This window comes from Rana temporaria, chromosome 11 (assembly GCF_905171775.1).
Source record: "Rana temporaria chromosome 11, aRanTem1.1, whole genome shotgun sequence".
Taxonomy (NCBI): domain Eukaryota; kingdom Metazoa; phylum Chordata; class Amphibia; order Anura; family Ranidae; genus Rana; species Rana temporaria.
In genome coordinates this window covers 50,564,074-50,586,853 of record NC_053499.1, presented here as the reverse complement: position 1 = coordinate 50,586,853, position 22,780 = coordinate 50,564,074, and the positions used below count along the sequence as shown (strand labels likewise).

Sequence of the window (22,780 nt, the reverse complement as noted above, 5' to 3'; positions counted from 1 at the left end):
TGTTTTTGTTTAACACACAAATCAATGTAAATGCAAAAGCTACTTAAAACAGCTTGAAGAACCCCATAAATTGCTAGAAGCCCGTTGAGCAACTCAAGGGCATGTCACAAACAATTCAGAAGCACCTGATACTGCATTTGACTTGCTTCTGAGTATGATGGTCAGTGTTCAGCCCTAAGGCTAAGCCCTCTATAGATCAGTGTGCTTTCTGACTTAATGCAATATTCATTGCATAGCATTAGCTTACTTAGCCCCCCCCCCCCCCTCCCGCCGCTCTCCCGCGCCCTCCGCCGCTTACCGGAGCCGTCGGTAGCGGCGGAGGAGATCGCGACCGTTCGGGAGCTGAGCGGGGACGAGACTGAAGGAAAAATCTCCTTCGCCCGTCCCCATAGCTCGGCTGGGCGGAAGTGACGTCAAAACGTCAGTCCCGCCCAGCCTCTTAAAGAAACATTATTTTTTTTTGTCATTTGAAAAAATCTTTTTCAGTCTTTTTGACCCCAGATCTCATATTTAAGAGGACCTGTCATGCTTTTTTCTATTACAAGGGATGTTTACATTCCTTGTAATAGGAATAAAAGTGATCATTTTTTTTTTTTTTTTTTCCCAGTGTAAAAAACAATAAAATAAATAAAAATAAATAAGAAAAAAAAAAAAATTTTTTAAAGCGCCCCGTCCCGACGAGCTCGTGCGCAGAAGCGAACGCATACGTGAGTAGCGCCCGCATATGAAAACTGTGTTCAAACAACACAAGTGAGGTATCGCCGCGATCATTAGAGCGAGAGCAATAATTATAGCCCTAGGCCTACTCTGTAACTCAAAAAATGCAACCTATAGAATTTTTTAAACGTCGCCTATCGAGATTTTTAAGGGTAAAAGTTTGACGCCATGCCACGAGCGGGCGCAATTTGTAAGCGTGACATGTTGGGTACCATTTTACTCGGCGTAACATTATCTTTCACAATATATAAAAAAATTGGGCCAAATTTATTGCTGTCTTATTTTTTAATTCAAAAAAGTGATTTTTTTCCAAAAAAAGTGCGCTTGTAGGACGGCTGCGCAAATATGGTGTGACAAAAAGTATTGCAATGATCGCCATTTTATTCTCTAGGGTATTAGAAAAAAAAAATATATAATGTTTGTGGGTTTTAAGTAATTTTCTAGCAAAAAAAATTTTTTTAGTCTTGTAAACGCCAAATCTGAAAAACACCCAAAGTAGAGAAGTGGTTAAAACAGCTCTCTAAAGTAAATCCATCCAAACAAATATATAAGCAGTTATAGATTTCAGACACCCAAATATACTTGAACAGGCCTATATGAGATTTCCCTGCTGCTGCTATGGGTAGTTGTCAGGACATTCTAAAAAGGCAAAGCTTAGACAATTCCACCACCTTCCACCTATCACCAATTCCTATTGGCCCATCAGTATGAGAGGCTGCTTCACTAGCCAATAGGTATGTGTGTGTATTGGCAGGAGGTGAGCGAGCTTCCATACTACCTGGAAGTGCCAAAACTGATTAAAATATTCCAGCAGAAGGATTTCAATTGCTGCAAGTAATACCAAGATTTTGTAGGATTTTAATTAGCAAAGCCACACTCTGTAAATGAAATATATTTGCACTGATTTAAATACTGATTATTGTCTCTTTTCTTTCAGGGAACCAAGTATGAGAAGGCCGAAGGAGAATGCTGTGGCAAATGTATACAAGTGGCTTGTGTAATAAGACTGAAGGATAATACTACAAAGATTTTGCAGGTACATCTTAATGAATCAATGCAGATTAGTGATATCATAATAGGTGCTGCATCTCTGATACCTAAGCAGAGATGACAATTCTAGTACTATATGTCTTATGTCATTTCTGGGATTCCATCATCCATGCAGCAGCCTTCCTAAACCTCATGATCTGTGCAGACATTGGAAGGCAAAAGCATTTTAAATTATATGACACGTGTAGCAATCACAAAATTCCTAAATTCCATCCAGTATGGACGCTTGTTGTATGATAAAATGTGGGAGGGAACTAAACTGGGACACTTTATTCTCAATTCCAAATGTGTCTGAGAATACGATTTTAATCTAATATTTATGTATCTAAGGTTTCTAAATATATTTTGTTTATATAAAAAATATTCTTCTTTTGTTTGAAAAAAAAAAAAACAGCCTGGTGATACATGGACCCCACCTGATCAACCATGTGCAACATATGAGTGTGAAATTATCGATGACCAGTTCAACCCAACAGAAATCAGAAGAGCTTGTCCAATTGAAGACTGTCCACAGGTAGGTTTATATACTTATTAAAAACAATTTTAGTCTAAATTATAAATTTCACTTGAATTTCTATAGGGGGTACAACTCTCCTAATGAGTATTTCGATTTTCCATCTCTGCTATACATATGTCCATACATATGTTTGTAACAATGGGAGGGCATTAGGGGCAAAGAAAACAGGGACAGCGATATCAAGCTGGGAATATAAGAAAAAAATATTTCAAAAATATTTTTGAGGTCATTTGTTGTGCAGACACAGCTATCTGCAAAAAATAAAGAATTGTGGTTGACTTTTCAGAAAAACAACTTGTCCAGCTTTATTATGTGCCATTTTCTTACAAGCAGTATATTAATAAATGTTTCCTTTTTCTCAGGGCTACAAATATGAGAATGTTGAAGGGCAATGCTGTGGTAAATGTGTACAGGTTTCTTGTGTTATGAAACTGAAGGACAACACTACAAAGATTTTGCAGGTACAGCCCAATGAATTAATGCCGATGTGTATAAATATAATAAGCATTGCATCCCTAAGTAAGATAGACAATTCTGGTGCTATATGTCTTATTTTTATTCTTGACCTCGAGTTCTGTGCAGACACCTGAAAACGCAGATTTACAAAACATATTTTAAATTATTTGGCATCTGCAGCTTTCAAAAAAGCACTAAACTCAGTGGAGACAGTGGAGACAGGGCCATCTTTAATACTGATTGGACTTATCAACTATTTGTGTGCAGTGTGCGCTTAAGGGAAAGCTTCATTGGGCCACGCAACAGTGACTGGGCTTGAGCCCTATGTTAAAGATTGCCCTGCGTGGAGGGATGCAATGAGATGAAATGTGGGAAGGAATTAAAGTGGTACTCTTTATACGCAGGGCCAAATTGGCCAATCTGATAGTAGACATTTGTTTTGTTACGAATTGAAATTAAGACGGATTTTCATTTTTCGTAAACGTGGATATACCCAAATTTCTGAATTACAATAGTACCGAATTTAAACAAATCCAAAATAACAAAAAAAAATTGTTTCAAATATGAATAAACTAAACTAATTCCGAAAATGAATTCAACGGATTAAAGAATTTAATGAAAAAAATGAATGTAAATAACGAATTGAAATAATCAAAACACATTTTTTCGTTCTGCACATGTCTATCTGATAGCACTACAACAATGAAAATTACATTTCTCTATTTTTTTTTTTGTGTCTGAGATTTCTACTTTTTATTTACATATGTAATGTTCTTTTCTAGCCTGGTGAAACATGGAGCTCACCTGATCAACCATGTGTCAAATATGAGTGTGAAATTATTGACGATCAGTTCAACCCAACAGAAATCAGAAGAGCTTGTCCAATTGAAGACTGTCCACTGGTAGGTTTTTTTCTACTAAATGCAATTTCTAGCGTAATTTCTAGCTTAAATTTAAATTCTTTCAGGTGTCACAAGCTATCCACTGAGTAATTACATTTTTCATCCAGACCTTGCTGTACTACACTAGTCCATGCCACTTTCTTTTGTCTGTAATTTATTGATTTTGGAGAGGACCTGTTGGTGTTGGTGCACCCTCCATGCTGCCTTTCTACACAGACATTCTGATGTAAAATTTGTTTAATTAAAAAGCCACTAAAGCTGTATTGGAAGTTTGAGCTGATTTACATCTACATACAAATCGGTGTAAATGCAAAACATGCTCAAAGCAGCCTGAAATTTCTGTCTATTGTTTATGTAATATGCTTAGAGGCAATGATCAGTTTGCATTTTTTACAATGGATGGGTATTAGGGGCAAAGAAAATAGGGAAAGCAATAACACACTATGAATTAAAAATAAAATGTTCAAAGATTTTTTTTAAGGTCTATGTAGGAGCCTGACAATCGAATCTGCTCTTTGTGATAATTATTTCGACCAGAATACCCATTGTCCTAGAAAACATATCCACAAAGAATGCAAACCTATGAAACTGTGTACCCACAATTAAAGATCTTTAATTAAATCTCTGTCAATATATCTGATGTTAGAAGGCTGAATTCTATGATTGTTACTCTTGCAGGGCTACAAATATGAGACAACACCAGAAAAGTGCTGTGGAACGTGTGTAAAAGTTGGATGTGTTATGACATTGTCGGACAACTCTACACAAATCCTGAAGGTAAACCTGTTGCTATATACATATATATATATATATATATATATATATATATATATATATATATATATATATATATCAGCTATATGTATCTAAGGGAAAAAATATATTTTGTCTGTGAACATGTTTTAGTAGTTATTTGTATTTTTTAGCCTGGAGAGGTGTACGTGTCACCTGAAGACAAATGTGTCTCACATGAATGTACCAGCTCTCTTGATATGAAAGAAGTGACCAAAACATGCCCAGCTTTCAATCCTAAAGACTGTTTGGAGGTTAGTATTCATGTAATGTGTACTATTTTTAACAATTTACCATAATAATGTGACTAAAAAAATATACCAGTGAAATCAATATTTCTGAAGAAATACATTAACATTACTTTAGTCTAAACGAGCGGTCTCCAAACTGTGGCACAGGTGCCGGATGTTACCCTTTGCATGTCTTTATCTGGCCTTTGGGGCACTATTCCTCTCACTGATACAAAATATTATTCTGCCAACTGACATCAACAGTGGGGCACTATTTCTGCCTTTGACACCAAACAATGGTGCACCATTTCTCCCATTGACACCAACAATGGGTCACCATTTCTCCCAATAATACCAATGTTCCTCCACCAATTACCAAATGTGATGTTTACTCCCACTGATGCGAGGTAAATTTCAACTCCCGCTGGCCACAGTCCAACCCACCCTAATGTTTGAGGGACAAAAAACTGGCCCTTTGTTTAGTTTGGAGAGTCCTAGTCTAAACGAATATACCTGTGGCACCACCCCACTGGAGGACTGTCCCCAGAGTTTGCCCTGACCTTGCAAGCCCCCTTGCACCCCTAACACCCTGGGTGCTGACATAATTTAAAGAGAAAATGCAAAAGACAAAGAAATAACAGAGATTGAAAAAGGATATTTTACTGAATACTTTTGAGTTAACAACAGAAAGATGAATGTGAAATGTGGTTATTCCCCATTTTGCATCGTTCGCATAAAGCAGAATTATAGAAATATGCAGAGAAATGGCAATAACAGTGAGCCTGACAATATAGGACAACAAATATTAAGGGGGACCTTTGACCCCAGGTACAAGAGGGGTAAGAGAAGACTTTTTGTCAGTCAGTATGTAATATGTAAAACCTGAGTGAGAGTTCTCCTTTAATATAAACAGGTGTTGTAGGTTGATTCCCATGTGTGAAGAAGTCCTTGAAGTAAGGGTGTCCAGATAGCTATGAAGGGACCCAAATATATTGCTGTGCAATGGTGACCAGCAAAGGTGGATAGGATGAGCAAGGTGCTTCCCAGCGAAAAGGCCTTTTTGTAAAGGGTGGCGTAAAGGTGTCTGCAATCAGTGTCTCTGAAAGTAAAATTAAGGGTGGGCTTCTGTCTCCTCACCAATCCTGGAGATACCAAAGCGTATAGGGAAACAAAGAATTCATGACTGGCAACCTGATGGCCCAGGGGTTTAGCAGAGTCTGCGTGGGCATAGGTGAAAGTGGCCCTGGATAGCCGATGAGAGGCCGGTAGCTGAGGATCTGCCTCCAGGGATAAGGCTCACTCACGTAGGGGCCCTTGGTGCCATTCAGGCCATGGCACTTGCTTACACCAACCAAGGGGAGCCTAGCTTCTCGCTCCTGTAGCTGCAGGCCCCATGTCCCAAAGGAGAGAAAAAGAGAAATCACCACTATAAGATACTAATCAGAAAGTCTCCTCACCTGATCCAAAGCCACGGGTGCTGGCAATGCATGGAATGATGCAAAATGAAGGAACAATAAATAGCTTTTATTTTAAAATCAAAAAACACACAAAAAGCATGCTACAGCAGACGGGGTAAAAAGCTGACGTGTTTCACACCAAACTTTAGTGCTTATTCATAGCTTATTCCCAAAGGAGAGAGCAGTTCCCCAGACCGTTCTTTTTATGTGCTTACCCAGAATTCTTTCTCTCTCCAGCCAGCTGGTACTTGTAGTTAGCAGAAGCATTAGATCCATTAGAATCTGGGCTACATATCCCACGATACCCTGCTTTCAGTAATGGTCTCTCTCTGCAGTAAGGAAATGATGCAATAATCCCTGTGCTGGGAACTAGAGGAAACAAAGATCAATGTAATCTTTAGTAAAGAGTGTCCCATGATAACAAAAGCAATATAGCCAGCGCTTGGCTACATACCTCAAATTATAACAGAATTTCAGTCAAAATGAAAATGGTCTCCAATTTTACACGTCTGCACTTTTTAGAGCTGATCTGTAGCCAGCAAAAATGAATTTATATTCCCGATATCAAATAATATTGTGAAATACATGGATTACCTATTCATTCTTGAACTTTTGCATTTGATCTCCCTTTGCAGTTTTCTCTAGTGTCAATAAAGGCAGGGAAGCAAGGAAAGTCTCTGACCACTGTATGCAGAAGCCCCTGTGAGATAGAACAGTGTAGTCACTGACACACTCACTTCCCTTATCAACAGTAACATTACATTTGCAGACTGTGCAATGTTACTGAGTATGCATAGCCAGTTTGTGTTCATTAAAGCGGAGTCCCACCCATAAACGGAACTTCCGCTGATCCGGTTCCTCCCCCCCTCCGGTTTCACATTTGGTGCCTTTCAGGGGGTGGCGCAGATTCCTGTCTAATCCAGGTATTTGCTCCCACTTCCGGTGAAAAATCTCTGCAGCAATCTACACCATGTCCAGCCCCTCCCCCTACCTGCTGTCTTCTGAGAGACAAACGGGTCCCAGAAGACAGCAGGAACCATTCATAACGCGCAGCGTGACTCGCACATGCGCAGTAGGAAATCAGGCTGTGAAGCCACAAGGCTTCACTTCCTGATTCCCTTAGTGAAGATGTCGGTGCCTGCAACCGGAGCCGAGTGATGGGTCGGATTTGGGTGAGGACATCGCAGACACCCTGGCAGGTAAGTGTCTTTATTTTAAAAGTCAGCAGCTACAGTATTTGTAGCTGCTGACTTAAAAAATATATATATTAGGCGGAGCTTTGCTTTATTCCCATCCCCAGACCATTGTCCAAACATAAACATACTAAAGAGTAAATCGTTTGGGCTGTTCTTTTTTCTCAATGCAGTCTAAACGTGTCTGATATCCCTAGATCGTTTAATTGGGACTGTACAAGAAAGTCAACACTTTCTAAGTGACACATTAGTAATTTGTCCTTTATGTTTTTATCCCACAGGGTACAATCAGGAGCACAGAAGATGGTTGCTGCAAGACTTGTGAAAGTAAGTATCTGAGACATTCATATCACCAATATTAAGTGATTCTTAGCATTCAAAGTGTTATTTATCCTAAGATTCATTTTATTGACTGCTGCAATAATTTCGCTATAAGTAACATTCTTGATACTTTTCTTTGCAGGCGCCCTAAAAGGATGCCAGGTTCATAAACAATCTCGTCAAATCAAGTCTGGAACTTGTGTATCAGATGAAGTTGTGGAGCTTTCAAACTGTGGTGGAGGCTGTATGACATCATCCATGTAAGATATTGTTGTTTTGATTCTAATTTGCAATTTGTAATGTATATCTTTGTTGGAAACCGATCTAGACCAACCCCTTAAAATCTTTACCCTATATAGGTAAACCAGACCAATTACCTGTGCTGTTACTGTTTTATAGTATTCATGCTTTTATTCAGAGTAAAACTGAACTTCTCTGGCTGATAAAGTTAATGTATATGTAAATTCTAACAACTATTGCCCTAGAGTGAAAACACTGTACCACGATACTGTAGATGCAGTACAGTAAGGGATCATTTACACTTGCTTCGGCTTCAACACACATTAACTGCTAGTTTACACCTGCTTCAAAACAAGGCTTCGGACAGGCATTGTTAAAGCTCTCTGATGCTAGTCAAAGCTCCTGTCACTAAATAAAATGGTTAGCTTACAGTCCTGTTTACACCTGGCTTTTGCCTTGTTTTGCTTCGGCTTTGCTTCAAAAATGATACACCACGTAGCTTTAGTGGTGCTTCAAAGCATCTTCAAAGCCCCCATAGAAGTCTATGGCGAAGCCCCATGAAGCCTCACTGAAGCCCCACCAAAGCTCCACCAAAGGCTCATCGCAGCCCCATCGAAGCTCCACCAAAGCCTGATCGAAGCCCCACCGAAGTCTCATCGAAGACCCACCAAAGTCTCATCGAAAACCCACCAAAGCCTCATCGAAGACCCACCAAAGCCTCATTGAAGACCCACCAAAGCCTCATCGAAGACCCACCAAAGCCTCATCGAAGACCCGCCAAAGCCTTATCGAAGACCCACCGAAGCCTCATTGAAGCACCAAGCAAAAGCAAGGTGTAAACAGGACCATAAGCTAACCATTTTATTTAGTCACAGGGGCTTTGACTGGCGTTTAGACAGCTTTAACAAAGCATGTCTGAAGCCACGTTTTGAAAAAAGTGTAAACTAGCCCTTAGTGAGTGGGTTTTCACAAAAAAATTCAGGAAGAGTTTACCCGGAAGGTGAAAAAAAAAAAAAACTTACAAAACGAATGCAGAAGATACCAAACATTATATTTTTGCTTTTGGTTTTAGATATACTATAAATGATAAAATCGAACAGTCGAGTCAATGAAGGCTCTATTGCCTTCCTTTAGTCATTGACTTAATACATTCATTTTCTCTGTCATGTTTAATTACTTTATATACAGCATAAGCAGTTAAACATCATGACTGAACCAGGTTTAGACAGAATAGTACTTCACAAAATAGCACATTGTATACAGATTTTTTTGGTTATACTTCCGCTGCTGTTGTCAAAAGATGAGAAAATGGCATTTCCTCGATGAGTTAATTTTATGCACCCATTGGCTTTAGCCTTAGAACTACTAGTAGTTGTTTATTTGTCTACCCATTATATGACAAGATATGACATGGTCTATTTGAAATGCATTAATCTGAACATGGCCACTGGAAAGATCAGTGCACTCACAGTCTCACAATTTGATCTTTTCAGGTACTCGATTGACGCTAACAAAATGGAACACAAGTGCAGCTGTTGTCAAGAAGTAAAAACAAGCAAGAGGGAAGTGAATCTGAAATGTCTGGATAAAACAAGTACTGTCTACACCTACATCTACGCTGAAGAGTGTGGTTGTAAAACCACAGAATGTGATAAAGACATACCACAGCAAGAACAGCAACAAGTCAATCAGGAACAACAGCAGCAAAAAATCAACTGAACAATGACCTGACTACAGATACACATATACCGATGAAAGAGAACTTTTAAAATATGAACTATAACCAAATATTAACCAACATCTACATACTCTGGAGATTACCCTCTACCACTGGGCCCCGCTTTGCTTTCTCACTGCCAACATCTCTTCAATGAAGTCTCCAACTGCCCTTCAATTTTAGATATGGCATAGGACTTCTAACTATTGCTGGGTTGTTCTTTAAACAAGCTTTACTTTCATATAAATTGTGCTTCCTAGCATCACTTCCTATCATAAACTATGACACAGCAAGTATCCTTTAATCCTTGCATTACAGAGTCTGTGGTATATTATTATTTTAGTGTCTATTTTCCCATTATAAAAAGTTGTTGAACAACTCTTCTATAGAGAGATTTTATTTTTATTATTATTATTTTAATAACTTAAAGCAAATGTAGAGAATAATATTTAGATTGGTAGATTTAGCATACAAGGCATTTTATATATGTTGTGTAGTTAAATTGCTAAAGCCCTGATAAACAGTTAGGTAATACAACCTCAGGTCCGTGTTTGCATTTCATTGAATGAAGGCAATTATACTGTCACTTTTAGAAAATGTGATTCTGTTTACAAACTAAATACATTTAGATAAATCTATTTAGCTAAACTGTATTTCACTAATGGGTGAGCATAAAGATTGTACTTTTTATTTTTGTTTAAATTTGCATACCGAAGCTTTTAGTTTCTAAGGATGGGAACTTTGCTGTATTTATTTCTTTGAGTGGAAAATTGTGATAGGTGTCTATAGTCTTTCTTGTGGGTCATTGGATCTAGAGGATAATGTTTTCATCTCCGGAGTATAGAATTTGATTTAAATAAAACAATATTTAAGCATGTTATAATCTTGTTGAGTTTCTTTATATCTTTTATACCTTCAATTGTTTTTTCTACCAAAAAAATAACAGTAATACATTTTAATAATTACAACTGGATACAAAGGGCCAGATTCACATAGAGATACGACAGTGTATCTCCTGATACACCGTCGTATCTCTGACTTAGGCCCGTCGTATCTATGCGACTGATTCATAGAATCAGTTACGCATAGATATGCCTAAGATCCGACAGGTGTAACTGTGTTACACCGTCGGATCTTAACTGCAATTAAAAAAAGGCCGGGGGGGGGGGGGGTGGGGCGTTCTCGCTGATTTACGTTGAGAAATATGTAAATCAGCGAGATACGCCAATTCACGAACGTACGCGGGCCCGACGCAGTGTTGTTACGATGTTTACACGGCGTATACTTACCCCTGCTTCTATGAGGTGCAGCCAATGTTAAGTATAGCCGTCGTTCCCGCGTCGATTTTTGTTTTTTTTACGTCGTTTGCGTACGCCGATTCTCTAACCCGCTCGTCCTAGCGACGTCAGTGGGAGCAATGCACGCCGGGAAAAATCGCGGACGGTGCATGCGCATTTAAATCGTCGCAGGGACGCGCCTGATTTAAATAGTACACTCCCCCTAGCCGCGGAATTTGAATTCCGCCGGGGGATTTACGATCCGCCGCCACAAGTTTGGAGGTAAGTGTTTTGTGAATTACCCACTTGCCTCTCAAACTTGCGGCAGCGGATCTTAAATCACATAGATCACGCGGATCTAAAGATCCGCTGATCTATGTGAATCTAGCCCAAAGTTTTTAGTAGGAAACTTCACATTTACAAAATTTAATGAGCAAAGCACAAAGTCTAATATGACATCCACAATACCAGGGTTAAATAGAGCTTAAACTGATTTGTTTATTGTAAACCCAAATACAGTAAAGTGTAAACTATTAGTTAATAAATTAATAATATTTATACCCTTTAAAATTAAAGATGGGTGCTGATTTAGAAAGCTATAAAATATTTCAGACTACTAAAATACTTTTAAAATGTATACATCAACTGTACCTTGATGATCTCTATTGTCTTAAACTAGAAACAAAGAGTTAACAACACCATTCATTTTTTTTTTTTTATTATAGTGCGGCAATGATTCCCTAAGCAACTGGTGGATTATTTGGTCCTGCCATTCCTAGTGGCGGCCTGCCCTTAAATGGCCCACACAGCTCATAAACACACCAGTAGTGTAAAATAGGCTTTATTTAGGCAGTAGTAGGCCCTGCAGGGGAAGTAATCATTAAACAGTTTAAACATTAATAGGGTAACCTAAACCTACATCCTCTCACCAACCACAGAAAAAAAATTCCAACAAAGTATATTACATATTTCTTATTTTATTCCCTGTAAATGGTCTTCACAACATGTACTAGGCAGACTAGAGGAGTGACGACCCTGCTGATACCAATGAAATAATACAGTAGCAAATATCCCTAAAGGTGAATTTAAGAGAATGCCATTAACAGTGAGGCCTACCTACTGTAGGCCTCACTGTTAATAGGCTCTACTGGACTACTAGGTTGAAAAACGGTGATGCAGATGGGGAGAGCTCTACTGGTGGCAGTAAAGTGCCAGTGACAGCAAACACTCTCAATACACATAAGGGTGGCCAAACACCTGTCACAACTCAGATGTCATTCGAATATCCTCTGGTCAACAGTCTGTCCTATGATGAACCCTCCTGTAGGCTGGATAAAAGTGCATGAAAGGTAGATAGCATTGGAACCATTACAGTGGAACAGACAGGAGGTAGGCCCCACAGTTTCTGGCTACAGCTATGCCTCTGTTGGCCTCTGTGCTACTGGCATAACTATGGGGGTGTCAGTCAAGAGATAGTCTGTGATTTTCTCTTTAGCCTGACCTGTACCCTCTTCCCTGGTTGCCTCATGAGTCCCCACTGCTCTGATACCTTGGAGTTTTCTTTCCATACAAAGTGTCTCTCTCTCTTTTCAGCCTTCCTTCAACCCTCCACTTTTGCACTTCATACAGTCCCTCTGAGGGGCTTCCTGAAGCCCCTTTTCTCTGCAGACTGTACTCTGTTGCAGCCTATCTCTATTTAACTTGTGTGTTGGTGGGTGGGATTTACATCCAGGCCACCAATGTGGCCAATCGCCATTCCTACCTCTCCTTGCCGTACTATATTATCATTGTGATGGAGAAGTCACAGGCTGCCGTGCAGCTGTGTGGCCATGTGGCTACAGAATACCTGAGCTGTGCAGTTCCTGCAACCTAAAGGGGCTGCCAGCCAGGGCTATACATTCCCTCCCATGAATGTCTTTGGTCCCCAAAAAAGTATTTGTTTTAGTTACAAACAAACTAAACTTATTTTATGAATATTCTTAACACAAAATGTGGGAGGTGAAATTCCCACCACAGTGTTTTGAATACACCTTAGAAACAGGGGCGGACTGACAACTCATGGGCCCCCCGGGCAATAGGAGATTATGGGGCCCCCGGGCAATAAGAGATTATGGTGCCCCCGGGCAATAGGAGATTATGGGCCCCCCAGGCAATAGATTATGGGGCCACACAGTATACACAGACAGTTTACACACATACAGTATACATACACAGTATACACACACAGCATACACATACACACACATTTTTACATACTGTCTCTGGTTTTACTGTGGCTGGCAATCCTAATGGGGCCCCCTAGTGGCATGGGGCCCTCGGGCAGTGCCCGAGTGCCCAAATGGTCAGTCCGCCCCTGTTTAGGAATATTAATGTCAAACTTTATTTTATATAGCATATTTAAAGGTATCTTCTCAAAGCACTTTATAAAGGAAACACAAGAAATACACAGGATAAAACAAAGGAAACAAGTTAAAGCTTGTCTAATGCCGCATACAGACGGTCGTTTTTTGTGATGAAAAAAAACCACATTTTAAAAAACGTCATTTAAAATGATCATGTGTGGGCAAAAACGTTGTTTTATGTCTTCAAAAAAACGACCAAAAAAAATTCGAACATGCTTGAATTTTTTGTGTCGTTTTTCAAAACGTCATTTTTTACTTCACAGAAATTGACCGTGTGTAGCAAAAAACGTTGTTTAAAATTACGTTTTTCAACCCGCGCATGCCCAGAAGCTAGTTATAAAGCGAGCTTCAATGGAAAAAAGTGGTGAAACGTAACCTCGCTTTGCTAGAGCATTGTGAAAAAACGATAGTGTGTATGCTACAGTACATCGTTTTTGAAAATGAAGTTTAAAAAATGTCGTTTTTTTTCATCACATTAAACGTCATTTTTTTCATCACAAAAAATGACCGTCTGTACGCGGCATAAGGAAAAAGTTTTTAGATTTGATCTTAATCAGTTCAGAGAAGATGACAGAAAGATAGGAGAGAAGCAGCCAAAGTAGAATCTGGTTTAGTGTGGATGTATATCTGAGGCCTCGTACACACGACCAGACATGTCCGATAAAAACGGTCCACGGACCGTTTTCATCGGACATGTCTGCTGGGTGATTTTGGTCTGATGTGTGTACACACCATCAGACCAAATTCCCCGCGGACAGAATACGCGGTGACGTGGCGGCGACGTGGCGGCAACGATGATGCGGAGACGTGCGCGAACCCGGAAGTTCAATGCTTCCACGCATGCGTCGAATCACTTTGACACATGCGCGGGATTTCGGGCCAGCGGACATGTCCGATGAGTCGTACTGACCATCGGACATGTCCGATGGACAGGCTTCCAGCGGACAAGTTTCTTAGCATGCTAAGAAACTTTTGTCCGCTGGAAACCTGTCCGCTAGGCCGGAAAAATGTCCGGTAGGCCCTACACACGGTCGGACATGTCCGCGGAAACTGGTCCGACGGACCAGTTTCAGCGGACATGTTCGGTCGTGTGTACAAGGCCTGAGGGTCACCAGAAAGTAGTGATTATTGAGCCCATGTGATCTCAGCAGTTGGCCAAGTGGAAACATGGAATTATCACATTCTGTGAAACAGTGGTTTGCTGCACTTGTGTGTCGGTGGATCTGTGTACTGTGATAATGGCTTCATCATAACTGCTTCCTCTGGAATCATAGGTATAACTCTCTTCCACTAGGATTTGGGCTACAGTAGAAGCCGTTTGATTTTCCATTAGAAAACCTTGAGCATATCAGGGGAGGTGGCCGGTCACTAGCAGGATGTCCACTTGTGTCAGGCTTCAAGCACAGGAAATACATTTACATGGGACCTTGTCTCTGCAGGTGAGTCACTGGGATGGCTGTGGTGGTTAGAGTCTCCCCTTGTATACAATGCAAAAATGGATATCAATAACTCAATTTCAGTTATTTTGCAAGGCCAGCAAACCCTTTGGATTCTAGGTGGTTATGTTCATGACAAAAGCCACTAGTACTGTACATCTCTTATTTTTTATGAAAAAACAGCTGCCGTGTTGAGTTCTTTTGAGGGGACAGCAAATTGACACTGTTATACAAGATGTACACTCATTCCGTTACATTGTAGGGAAGTGACATTTATTTCAGTGTAGTCACATGAAAAGATATAACAAAATATTTATATAAATGTGAGGGGTGTACTCACTTTTGTTAGATAATGTATATATCTATATATAGATATACACACACACATGTGTTTGAGCTTTGGGGTGAACACCCTAATGCAATAGGCTGTACAAACCTGCGTACTGTGTGTTTGTAACTTTTTCCTACAGTTTTCTTTTTAGCAAAACTAGAAGCTGATACAGCATAGTGCACAATCAGTAGATGTGATTGCAACGTTTCTCCACAAGAGGGCAGCAGTGTACATGCAGTGTAACAAACATGGAAACAACAAGCTGAATTCTCTGAACATATAAAAAGACATCATTTCGTTAATGTTCATGGAAAACATAAAATGTGCTTTTGCACATAGAGGTTATCACCTTGGTTATTTTTTTTTTTAATCAACATAAGGGACGTAATGTTACGTATACTGAATGGGAAGCATCACTGGTGCTGATGACAGCTGCAGTGGCGGTGCGTCCATAGAGGGCTCCGGAGCGCCGCCCCCTCTGCCTCTCGCACCGCCACTGATACAATACATAGATTCAGATGGCCGGCCCCCTGGCAAGCGCTGGCCATCGGAATAACGGCAGCTGGTTGGCTGTGGAAGTGTCTATCAGAGCCAGCGGCTTCCAAAGCTTATCCGAGGGACGCACGGGGGGTGCGTTCCTTGGATAAGACTGACAGGCGTCTCAGCCAATCAGGTTCACCGGTTCTGGTTACCGGTAACCTGATTGGCTGAAGCGTCATCGAGGGTGGGAGAAGACATCGAGGGACGGAAGAAGCAGGATGGCTGACCCCAGAAAGGTAAGTGCCAGGCGGAAGGGGAGGGGGAATTTTACAGGGCACAGTGGCAGCATTTTACAGGGCACAGTGGCTATAATTGATGGGCACAGTGGCTACAATTGATGGGCACAGTGGCGTCAATTGATGGGCACAGTGGCGACAGTTGCTGGGCACAGTGGTAACAATTGATGGCACAGTGGTAACAATTGATGGCACAGTGGCTGCGTTTGGCATGGCACAGTGGTGACAATTGATGGGCACAGTGGCGACAATTGATGGCACATTGGTGACAATTGATAGCACAGTGGCTGCGTTTGATGGCATGGCACAGTGGTGACAATTGCTGGGCACAGTGGTGACAATTGATGGCATGGCACAGTGGTAATCATTGATGGCACAGTGGCTGCGTTTGATGGCATGGCACAGTGGCTGCGTTTGGCATGGCACAGTGGTGAAAATTGATGGGCACAGTGGCGACAATTGATGGCACAGTGGTGACAATTGATGGCACAGTGGCTGTGTTTGATGGCATGGCATAGTGGTGACAATTGCTGGGCACAGTGGTGACTATTGATGGCACAGTGGCTGCGTTTGATGGCACAGTAGCTGCGTTTGATGGCATGGCACAGTAGCTGCGTTTGATGGCACAGTAGCTGCGTTTGGCATGGCACAGTGGTGACAATTGATGGGCACAGTGGTGACAATTGATGGGCACAGTGGTGACAATTGATGGCACAGTGGTGACAATGGACACAGTGGCAACAATTGATGGCACAGTGGCTGCGTGTGATGGCATGGCACAGTGGTGGCAATTGATGGGCACAGTGGCGATAAATGATGGCACAGTGGCTGTGTTTGATGGCATGGCACAGTGGCTGCATTTGATGGCACAGTGGCGACAATTGATGGTTAAGTGGTGACAATTGATGGCACAGTGGCTGCATTTGATGGGCACAGTGACTGCATTTGATGGGCACAGTGGCTGCATTTTATGGGCACAGTGGTTGCAATTGATGGGCACAGTAGCTGTGTTTGATGGGCACAGTGAGGCTGCAATTGTTTTTTTTTTGTTTTGTTTGCGCCCCCCCCAAAAAATGTTGAGCACCAGCCACCACTGGACAGCTGTCTTAAATATTCCACTGTTTCGTTTGCCTGTCCCCCACCCATAGCCCCTCTGTGGTAATCTTCTGGTGCTGCTCGAGTCAAAATAGCCTCTGGACCTGTCATGCTGATTTTACCCACCCTTACTGCACCCCTCCTCCATTCATGGAATCTGTACTATAGCTTAATTTTAGTTAATTTTTTTATTTTTTTTTATAGATTCATTTTATTAACACATATTTTTTCTGGATGGACTGCACAATGAGTCTTCCTTCATTTTATATATACAACATGTCCCAATTCTAAGAATAGCTGGCTCGAGGCTCACAACGAGATCCGAACATATGATCCACTCCAACACAGTGCCGCTGAACCTGGCAGGTTGAAGGAAGCTCTGCAACTCACGCTGTTCATAATCTCTTATAATCTGGAGATCATAGAGATTTAGTAAGAGGTCACTATTTCTACTTTTGAGCACTGGTGGAACACAGAAGCACTTTATTGGATACCATTATTAAGGAAAACTGGGAACAGTGCACCTTTACACATCTGTTTGTCTTTTTTGAAAAATAGTTTGGACACAATTTTCTTTTGATTCGTTTTTGAACATTTATGTTGATATATCACATTGGTGTCTTTGAGACTTATTGCACAGTAGACTTTGAGAAATTAACAATATGATTACTATGTGACACATTTTATGGAAGGAAGGCGCTATAAGCCACATGCATAACGATGGAAGCCCGGTGGAGGAAAGATGATATTCAGCCTGCAAGCTCGTTGTTGCACTCCGCTGGTGTCCAAGATGGAAACCACAATATGCGGGGGGGGGGGGGGGGCTGTGCTGACTGCTGTGATGTCTTGAGCCAATGGTGGGAGAGAGCCAAACTAGGCTGTGGGTAGGGAGCAAAGGAAGATTTCAACTAAAACAGCAGCCACCAGCACAAGGGACACTTCTGACTAAAAATACTGTCCTACTAATTAAATAAATTAATAAACTTAAAGTGGTTGTAAACCCTCACATATACCCAGTGAAGCGAACAGCCTCAGTCGATACACAGGGATGAAACTAATCTACCTACATAAGTTTTACTTGTATATCTACTGACTTCAGTTTGCTATATTCTTTAGAATTCTTACATCGGGTTAGAATTTTTACTTCCTCATTCAGCAGTAGCAGTGTAGTCTGGGCTTACACTGGGAAACAGCTGATTGGAGGAAAGGCACACACCACCCCTCTACATAGGCAGAAGAATGAAGATACTTTCAGAGCTGTGCTGTAACAAGACAAGCTATCTGCTAATTTATAGCAACCTCCCACGACACAAATTTCAGGCTGCTTTTATCTCCCATCTCTGAGAAATTGTCAACAGTTCTCATGCTTATAACAGAGGAACGAAACTGCAGAAACACACGGGACATAGTGCTTTATAGAGAGATGAGAAAACACTACATATATACAGTATGTGCCTAGGTCAAATTTCATGAATCAAGTTTACATCCACTTTAAGTTTTAAATGTACTTGCACCTTTCCTCTCTTTTTCTTCTAGTTTGTGGCGGTTGGTCAGCGATATATGATTACTTTGTAATTTATGTCAATTCCTCATCTACAGTTACAATTTTTTTCTGCAGCTTAAATTCCTCTTACTGTCTATACTTTCTGTCCATTTTCTTTTCTAAAATGTTCAATATTACACTTTCTAGTAACCAAGCATACAGACACCTAGCGACTACAAAATCCCGTAGCCTAAGACAGGGCTCGACAAAATACCGGCACCCGGTTGCAATTGAATTAGCGACCTGGCACCCGGGGAAGCTTAGGCCTGCAGAAGGCCGCAAAGCCGCGGCCACAAATACCGGCTGGCGCGGCCTGACGCGATCGCGCGGTGGGGGAGGTGGGGATGCACGGAGACACAGAATACCCCATCCTGTGTCTCCGTGCGCCCCCACCTCCCCCACCGCGCGATCGCGGCGGGCCGCGCCGGCCGGTAATTGAGACCGTGGCTTTGCGGCCTTCTGCAGGCCTAAGCTTCCTTCTGTGATCTGGCACCATCTTGCGGTGGCCGTTGGCATTACAAGTAAACCAGCAATCCAGCAATTCTAATGGAGCTTCCCCAGTGTTTTCACTGCCATCTCCTTCCCTCTAATTAGATCCCCCAAACATTATATATATTTTTTTATTCTAGCACCCTAGAGAATAAAATGGCGGTCGTTGCAATACTTTCTGTCACACCGTATTTGCGCAGCTGCCTTACAAGTGCACTTTTTTGGGAAAAAATACACTTTTTTTAATAAAAAAAATAAGACAACAGTAACGTTAGCCCAATTTATTTTTATATTGTGAAAGATAATGTTACGCCAAGTAAATTGATAACCAACATGTCACGTTTCAAAATTGCGTCCGCTGGTGGAATGGCGACAAACCTTTACCCTTTAATATCTCCATAGGCGATGTTTAAAAAATTCTACAGGTTGGATGTTTTGAGTTACAAAGGAGGTCTAGGGCTAGAATTATTGCTCTCGCTCTACCAATCGCGGCGATACCTCACATGTGGTTTGAATACCGTTCGCTTCTGCACGCAAGCTCGGCGGGACGGGGTGCGTTTTCTGGCTCCTAACTTTTTTAGCTGGCTCCTAGATTTCAAGTAAATGTGTCAAACCCTGGCCTAAGAACCAATTTGCTTTACTGAGGAGTCGCATGTGCTGCATACAGCTGTCCATACAAGTGAGTGGCAGCACACAGGCATACTTATGTAAAAGTTGTTGGTTTCTGCATTAGAATTAAATATTGGATGATGCATGTATGGTGTATTTTGCTGAATGTGATAGCGTTTTAATGGAAATATGCCATATGAGCTTGCACGGGTAAACACAGATGCAGAAGTGACCAGCATTTACATTGATATGGCCACATACATCCATTCATTTGCATTGGTGGTTGTACAGGGCATCTATTAAATGTAGCTATGCATGAGGCTTACCACCCAGTTTAAAGTAGTATTAAACCCTCAGTGTTTTTTAGTTTAAGACACTGAACACAAAAAAAATAAACATTGCTCTGTAAACAATGTGCTAAAGCCGTTCTAAAGTTGTAAGGTTTTTTACCTTGATGAATTCTACGCACCATATTTACCAGATATGAAATGAGGGTAACTCTCCAATGGCAACACAAACACACAGAATAGGGGATGTATAGAACTTCTTTTTCATATTTATATTTCTGTATGTGTCTCCGTTGCAGTTTTTTTCTCCATTCCTGTCCAGTAGAACATAATCAGCAGTACAGGGTGTGGGGCTAAATCTCTCTAACTGGGCCTTGGATACCGGTAAAAACACTACAATAATTGTAATCCTTACACACTCTGTGCACAACTAAAAAAAAGAAAGTTTTTGACTTGACATACCCTAAAATAGTGACCCCCTCGTGGGAGTATTGCATATGACACCAAAAATATCTTATATATATTACCATGGGAGTGGTATGTGCAACTAGTGACCTCTAGTGGGTAGAAAAGTTATAACACATATATCACAATAACATTAATATGTACAACCAGTGACCTCTAGTGGTTACAAAACTTATAACACACATATATATATATATATATATATATATATATATATATATATATATATATATATATATATATATATATATATATATACACACACACACACACACATACACATATATATACACAATCCAACTGTAAATGATAACAAATGAGTGACTTAACACCACGTGGAGCCTCCACCAGTCATAGTATGCGCTCACCTCCCAGAGCGGCCCCCAATTGGACCAAGTAGCACCTTCCCCTTTGGGGTCTCAATAGTGAACTCCTACAAGCATGATCTCTCATATAGGTCGGCAACAAAGGGTAAAAAAGGAACTAGCATAGTGTAATACTGTAAAACAAAATCTATTTAAAACACAAGCAACTATTCCACTCACATTTAGGAATGCACTATCCCTAGCGCATACAGGTGATGAACTTGAAAACATACAGATCCGTCCTTGGGGTCACAAAATCATCTGCAAGTCCTCGGCCCTGCTACCCTCATGGGTGATTGTCTACTTCCTACAAATGATGCAGTGACGTTTTTTTAATCAGTGAGGGTGCAATCATACACATTCAATGACATCTAAAGGACCAGGTGTTCATTATAAATTATTCTTTGCAGTGGTATACCAGCAATAGCACCTTATACAGCTGTTATGGAGCCTAGGGAAGGAGGCGGTGTCCCATAAGTGAGGCTGTTAAGGTAAACTGTGAAGTTTCCAATAGAGAAGGACCAATGTGAGACCTCAGGATTATGTCTGTTTCAGTAAAAGAAAAAAACTCAGTTTCTCCTCATTCAAAACCTTATCGGACAGCGGAGGTACACTATATTACCAAAAGTATTGGGACACCTGTCTTTTCACACACATGAACTTTAATGGCATCCCAGTCTTAGTCCGTAGGGTTAAATTTTGTGTTTGCCCACACTTTGCAGCTTCAACTCTTCTGGGAAGGCTGTTCACAATGTTTAGGAGTGTGTCTATGGGGATGTTTGGCCATTCTTCCAGAAGAGCATTTGTGAGGTCAAGCACTGATGTGGGAGAGAAGGCCTGGCTCACAGTCTCTGCTCTAATTCATCCCAAAGCTGTTCTATCAGGTTGAGGTCAGGACTCTGTGAAGGCCAGCCAAGTTCCTCCATCCCAAACATCCTTGTCTTTATGGACCTTGTTTGTGCACAGGTGCACAGTCATGTTGGAACAGGAAGGAGCCCATACCAAACCAAACCATTCCCATAAGTTAGGAGCATAAAATTGTCCAAAATGTCTTGGTATGCTGATGTCTTAAGAGTTCCCTTCACTGGAACTAAGGGGCCAAGCCCAACCAGTGAAACCCCCCCCCCCCCCCACCATAATCCCCCCTCCACCAAATGATTTGGACCAGTGCACAAAGCAAGGTCCATAAAGATATGGATGAGCAAACTTGGGGTGGAAGAACTTGATTGGCCTGCACATATTCCTGACCTCAACTCAATAGAACACCTTTGGGATGATTTAGAGAGGAAACTGTGAGCCAGGACTGTTTGTCCACATCAGTGTCTGACCTTATGAATGCACTTCTGGAAGAATGGTCAAACATTCCCATAGACACACTCCTAAACCTTGTGGACAGCCTTCCCAGAAGAGCTGAATCTGTTATAGCTGCAAAGGTGGGCCAACTCAATATTCAACCCTATGGACTGAGACTGGGATGCCATTAAAGTTCATGTGTGTGTAAAGGCAGGTGTCCCAATACATTTGGTAATATAGGTGTAGTTATATAAAAACGTTTAAAGAAGCTAGAGTTTGGGGTGTGTCCAAGATGGCGACCGGAGTGGCAGCACATTAGGGGAGCTCCGGACAAATCAAGCAAATTTCACCAGTTTTCCCTGCAGTATCAACCCTGCCTTATACCAGAGGTGCTGCCTTATGTGACCCGGCTTGGGATGCGCAGGGGGAAGAACTCCTCGTACTCCCGCGGCACCGCCAAATGCCCTAAAATCTCCGGCGGGGTGCCGGCCTCACCTGCTCCTCTCCAGACTTCCAGCATGGCGTCGCAGATGGAGGAGAGCGATCAGGATCCTGCCCTGCTGGAGCAAAGCAACTTCACCGCTCTCATGCATGCCATCACGGACTGAAAATCCACGCTGACAGGCAAGATAGACTCGCTGCAGCTAGAGCTGGGCCTTATGCGCAAGGATGTAGACACGATCTGCTCCAGAGTCGCCATGGTGGAACACAGGGTGAGTGATGCGGAGGACATGCTGCATGGTCATATGGCCTCACTGCACATGCTGAAAGTGAGGCCTCGTACACACAACCGGACATGTCCGCTGAAACTGGTCCGCTG

General features: G+C 41.5%; 1 protein-coding gene across 11 annotated transcripts in view; it reads left to right on the top strand.

The window, feature by feature from the left end:
• LOC120916761 (mucin-5AC-like) overlaps positions 1-10,472 on the top strand; it is a 295,447-nt gene extending 284,975 nt beyond the window's left edge. For 10 of the 11 annotated variants that reach the window (XM_040327691.1, XM_040327692.1, XM_040327688.1 and 7 more), the window contains 9 exons: positions 1,655-1,753; positions 2,162-2,281; positions 2,647-2,745; positions 3,523-3,642; positions 4,321-4,419; positions 4,569-4,688; positions 7,596-7,641; positions 7,778-7,895; positions 9,369-10,472. In XM_040327691.1, coding sequence (XP_040183625.1) covers positions 1,655-1,753; positions 2,162-2,281; positions 2,647-2,745; positions 3,523-3,642; positions 4,321-4,419; positions 4,569-4,688; positions 7,596-7,641; positions 7,778-7,895; positions 9,369-9,594 — 1,047 coding nt within the window. In that variant the 3' untranslated portion in view covers positions 9,595-10,472. The remainder of the gene's footprint in view (positions 1-1,654; positions 1,754-2,161; positions 2,282-2,646; positions 2,746-3,522; positions 3,643-4,320; positions 4,420-4,568; positions 4,689-7,595; positions 7,642-7,777; positions 7,896-9,368) is intronic. The other variant, XM_040327689.1, reaches the window with a different exon arrangement.
• Positions 10,473-22,780: the final 12,308 nt, after the last annotated feature.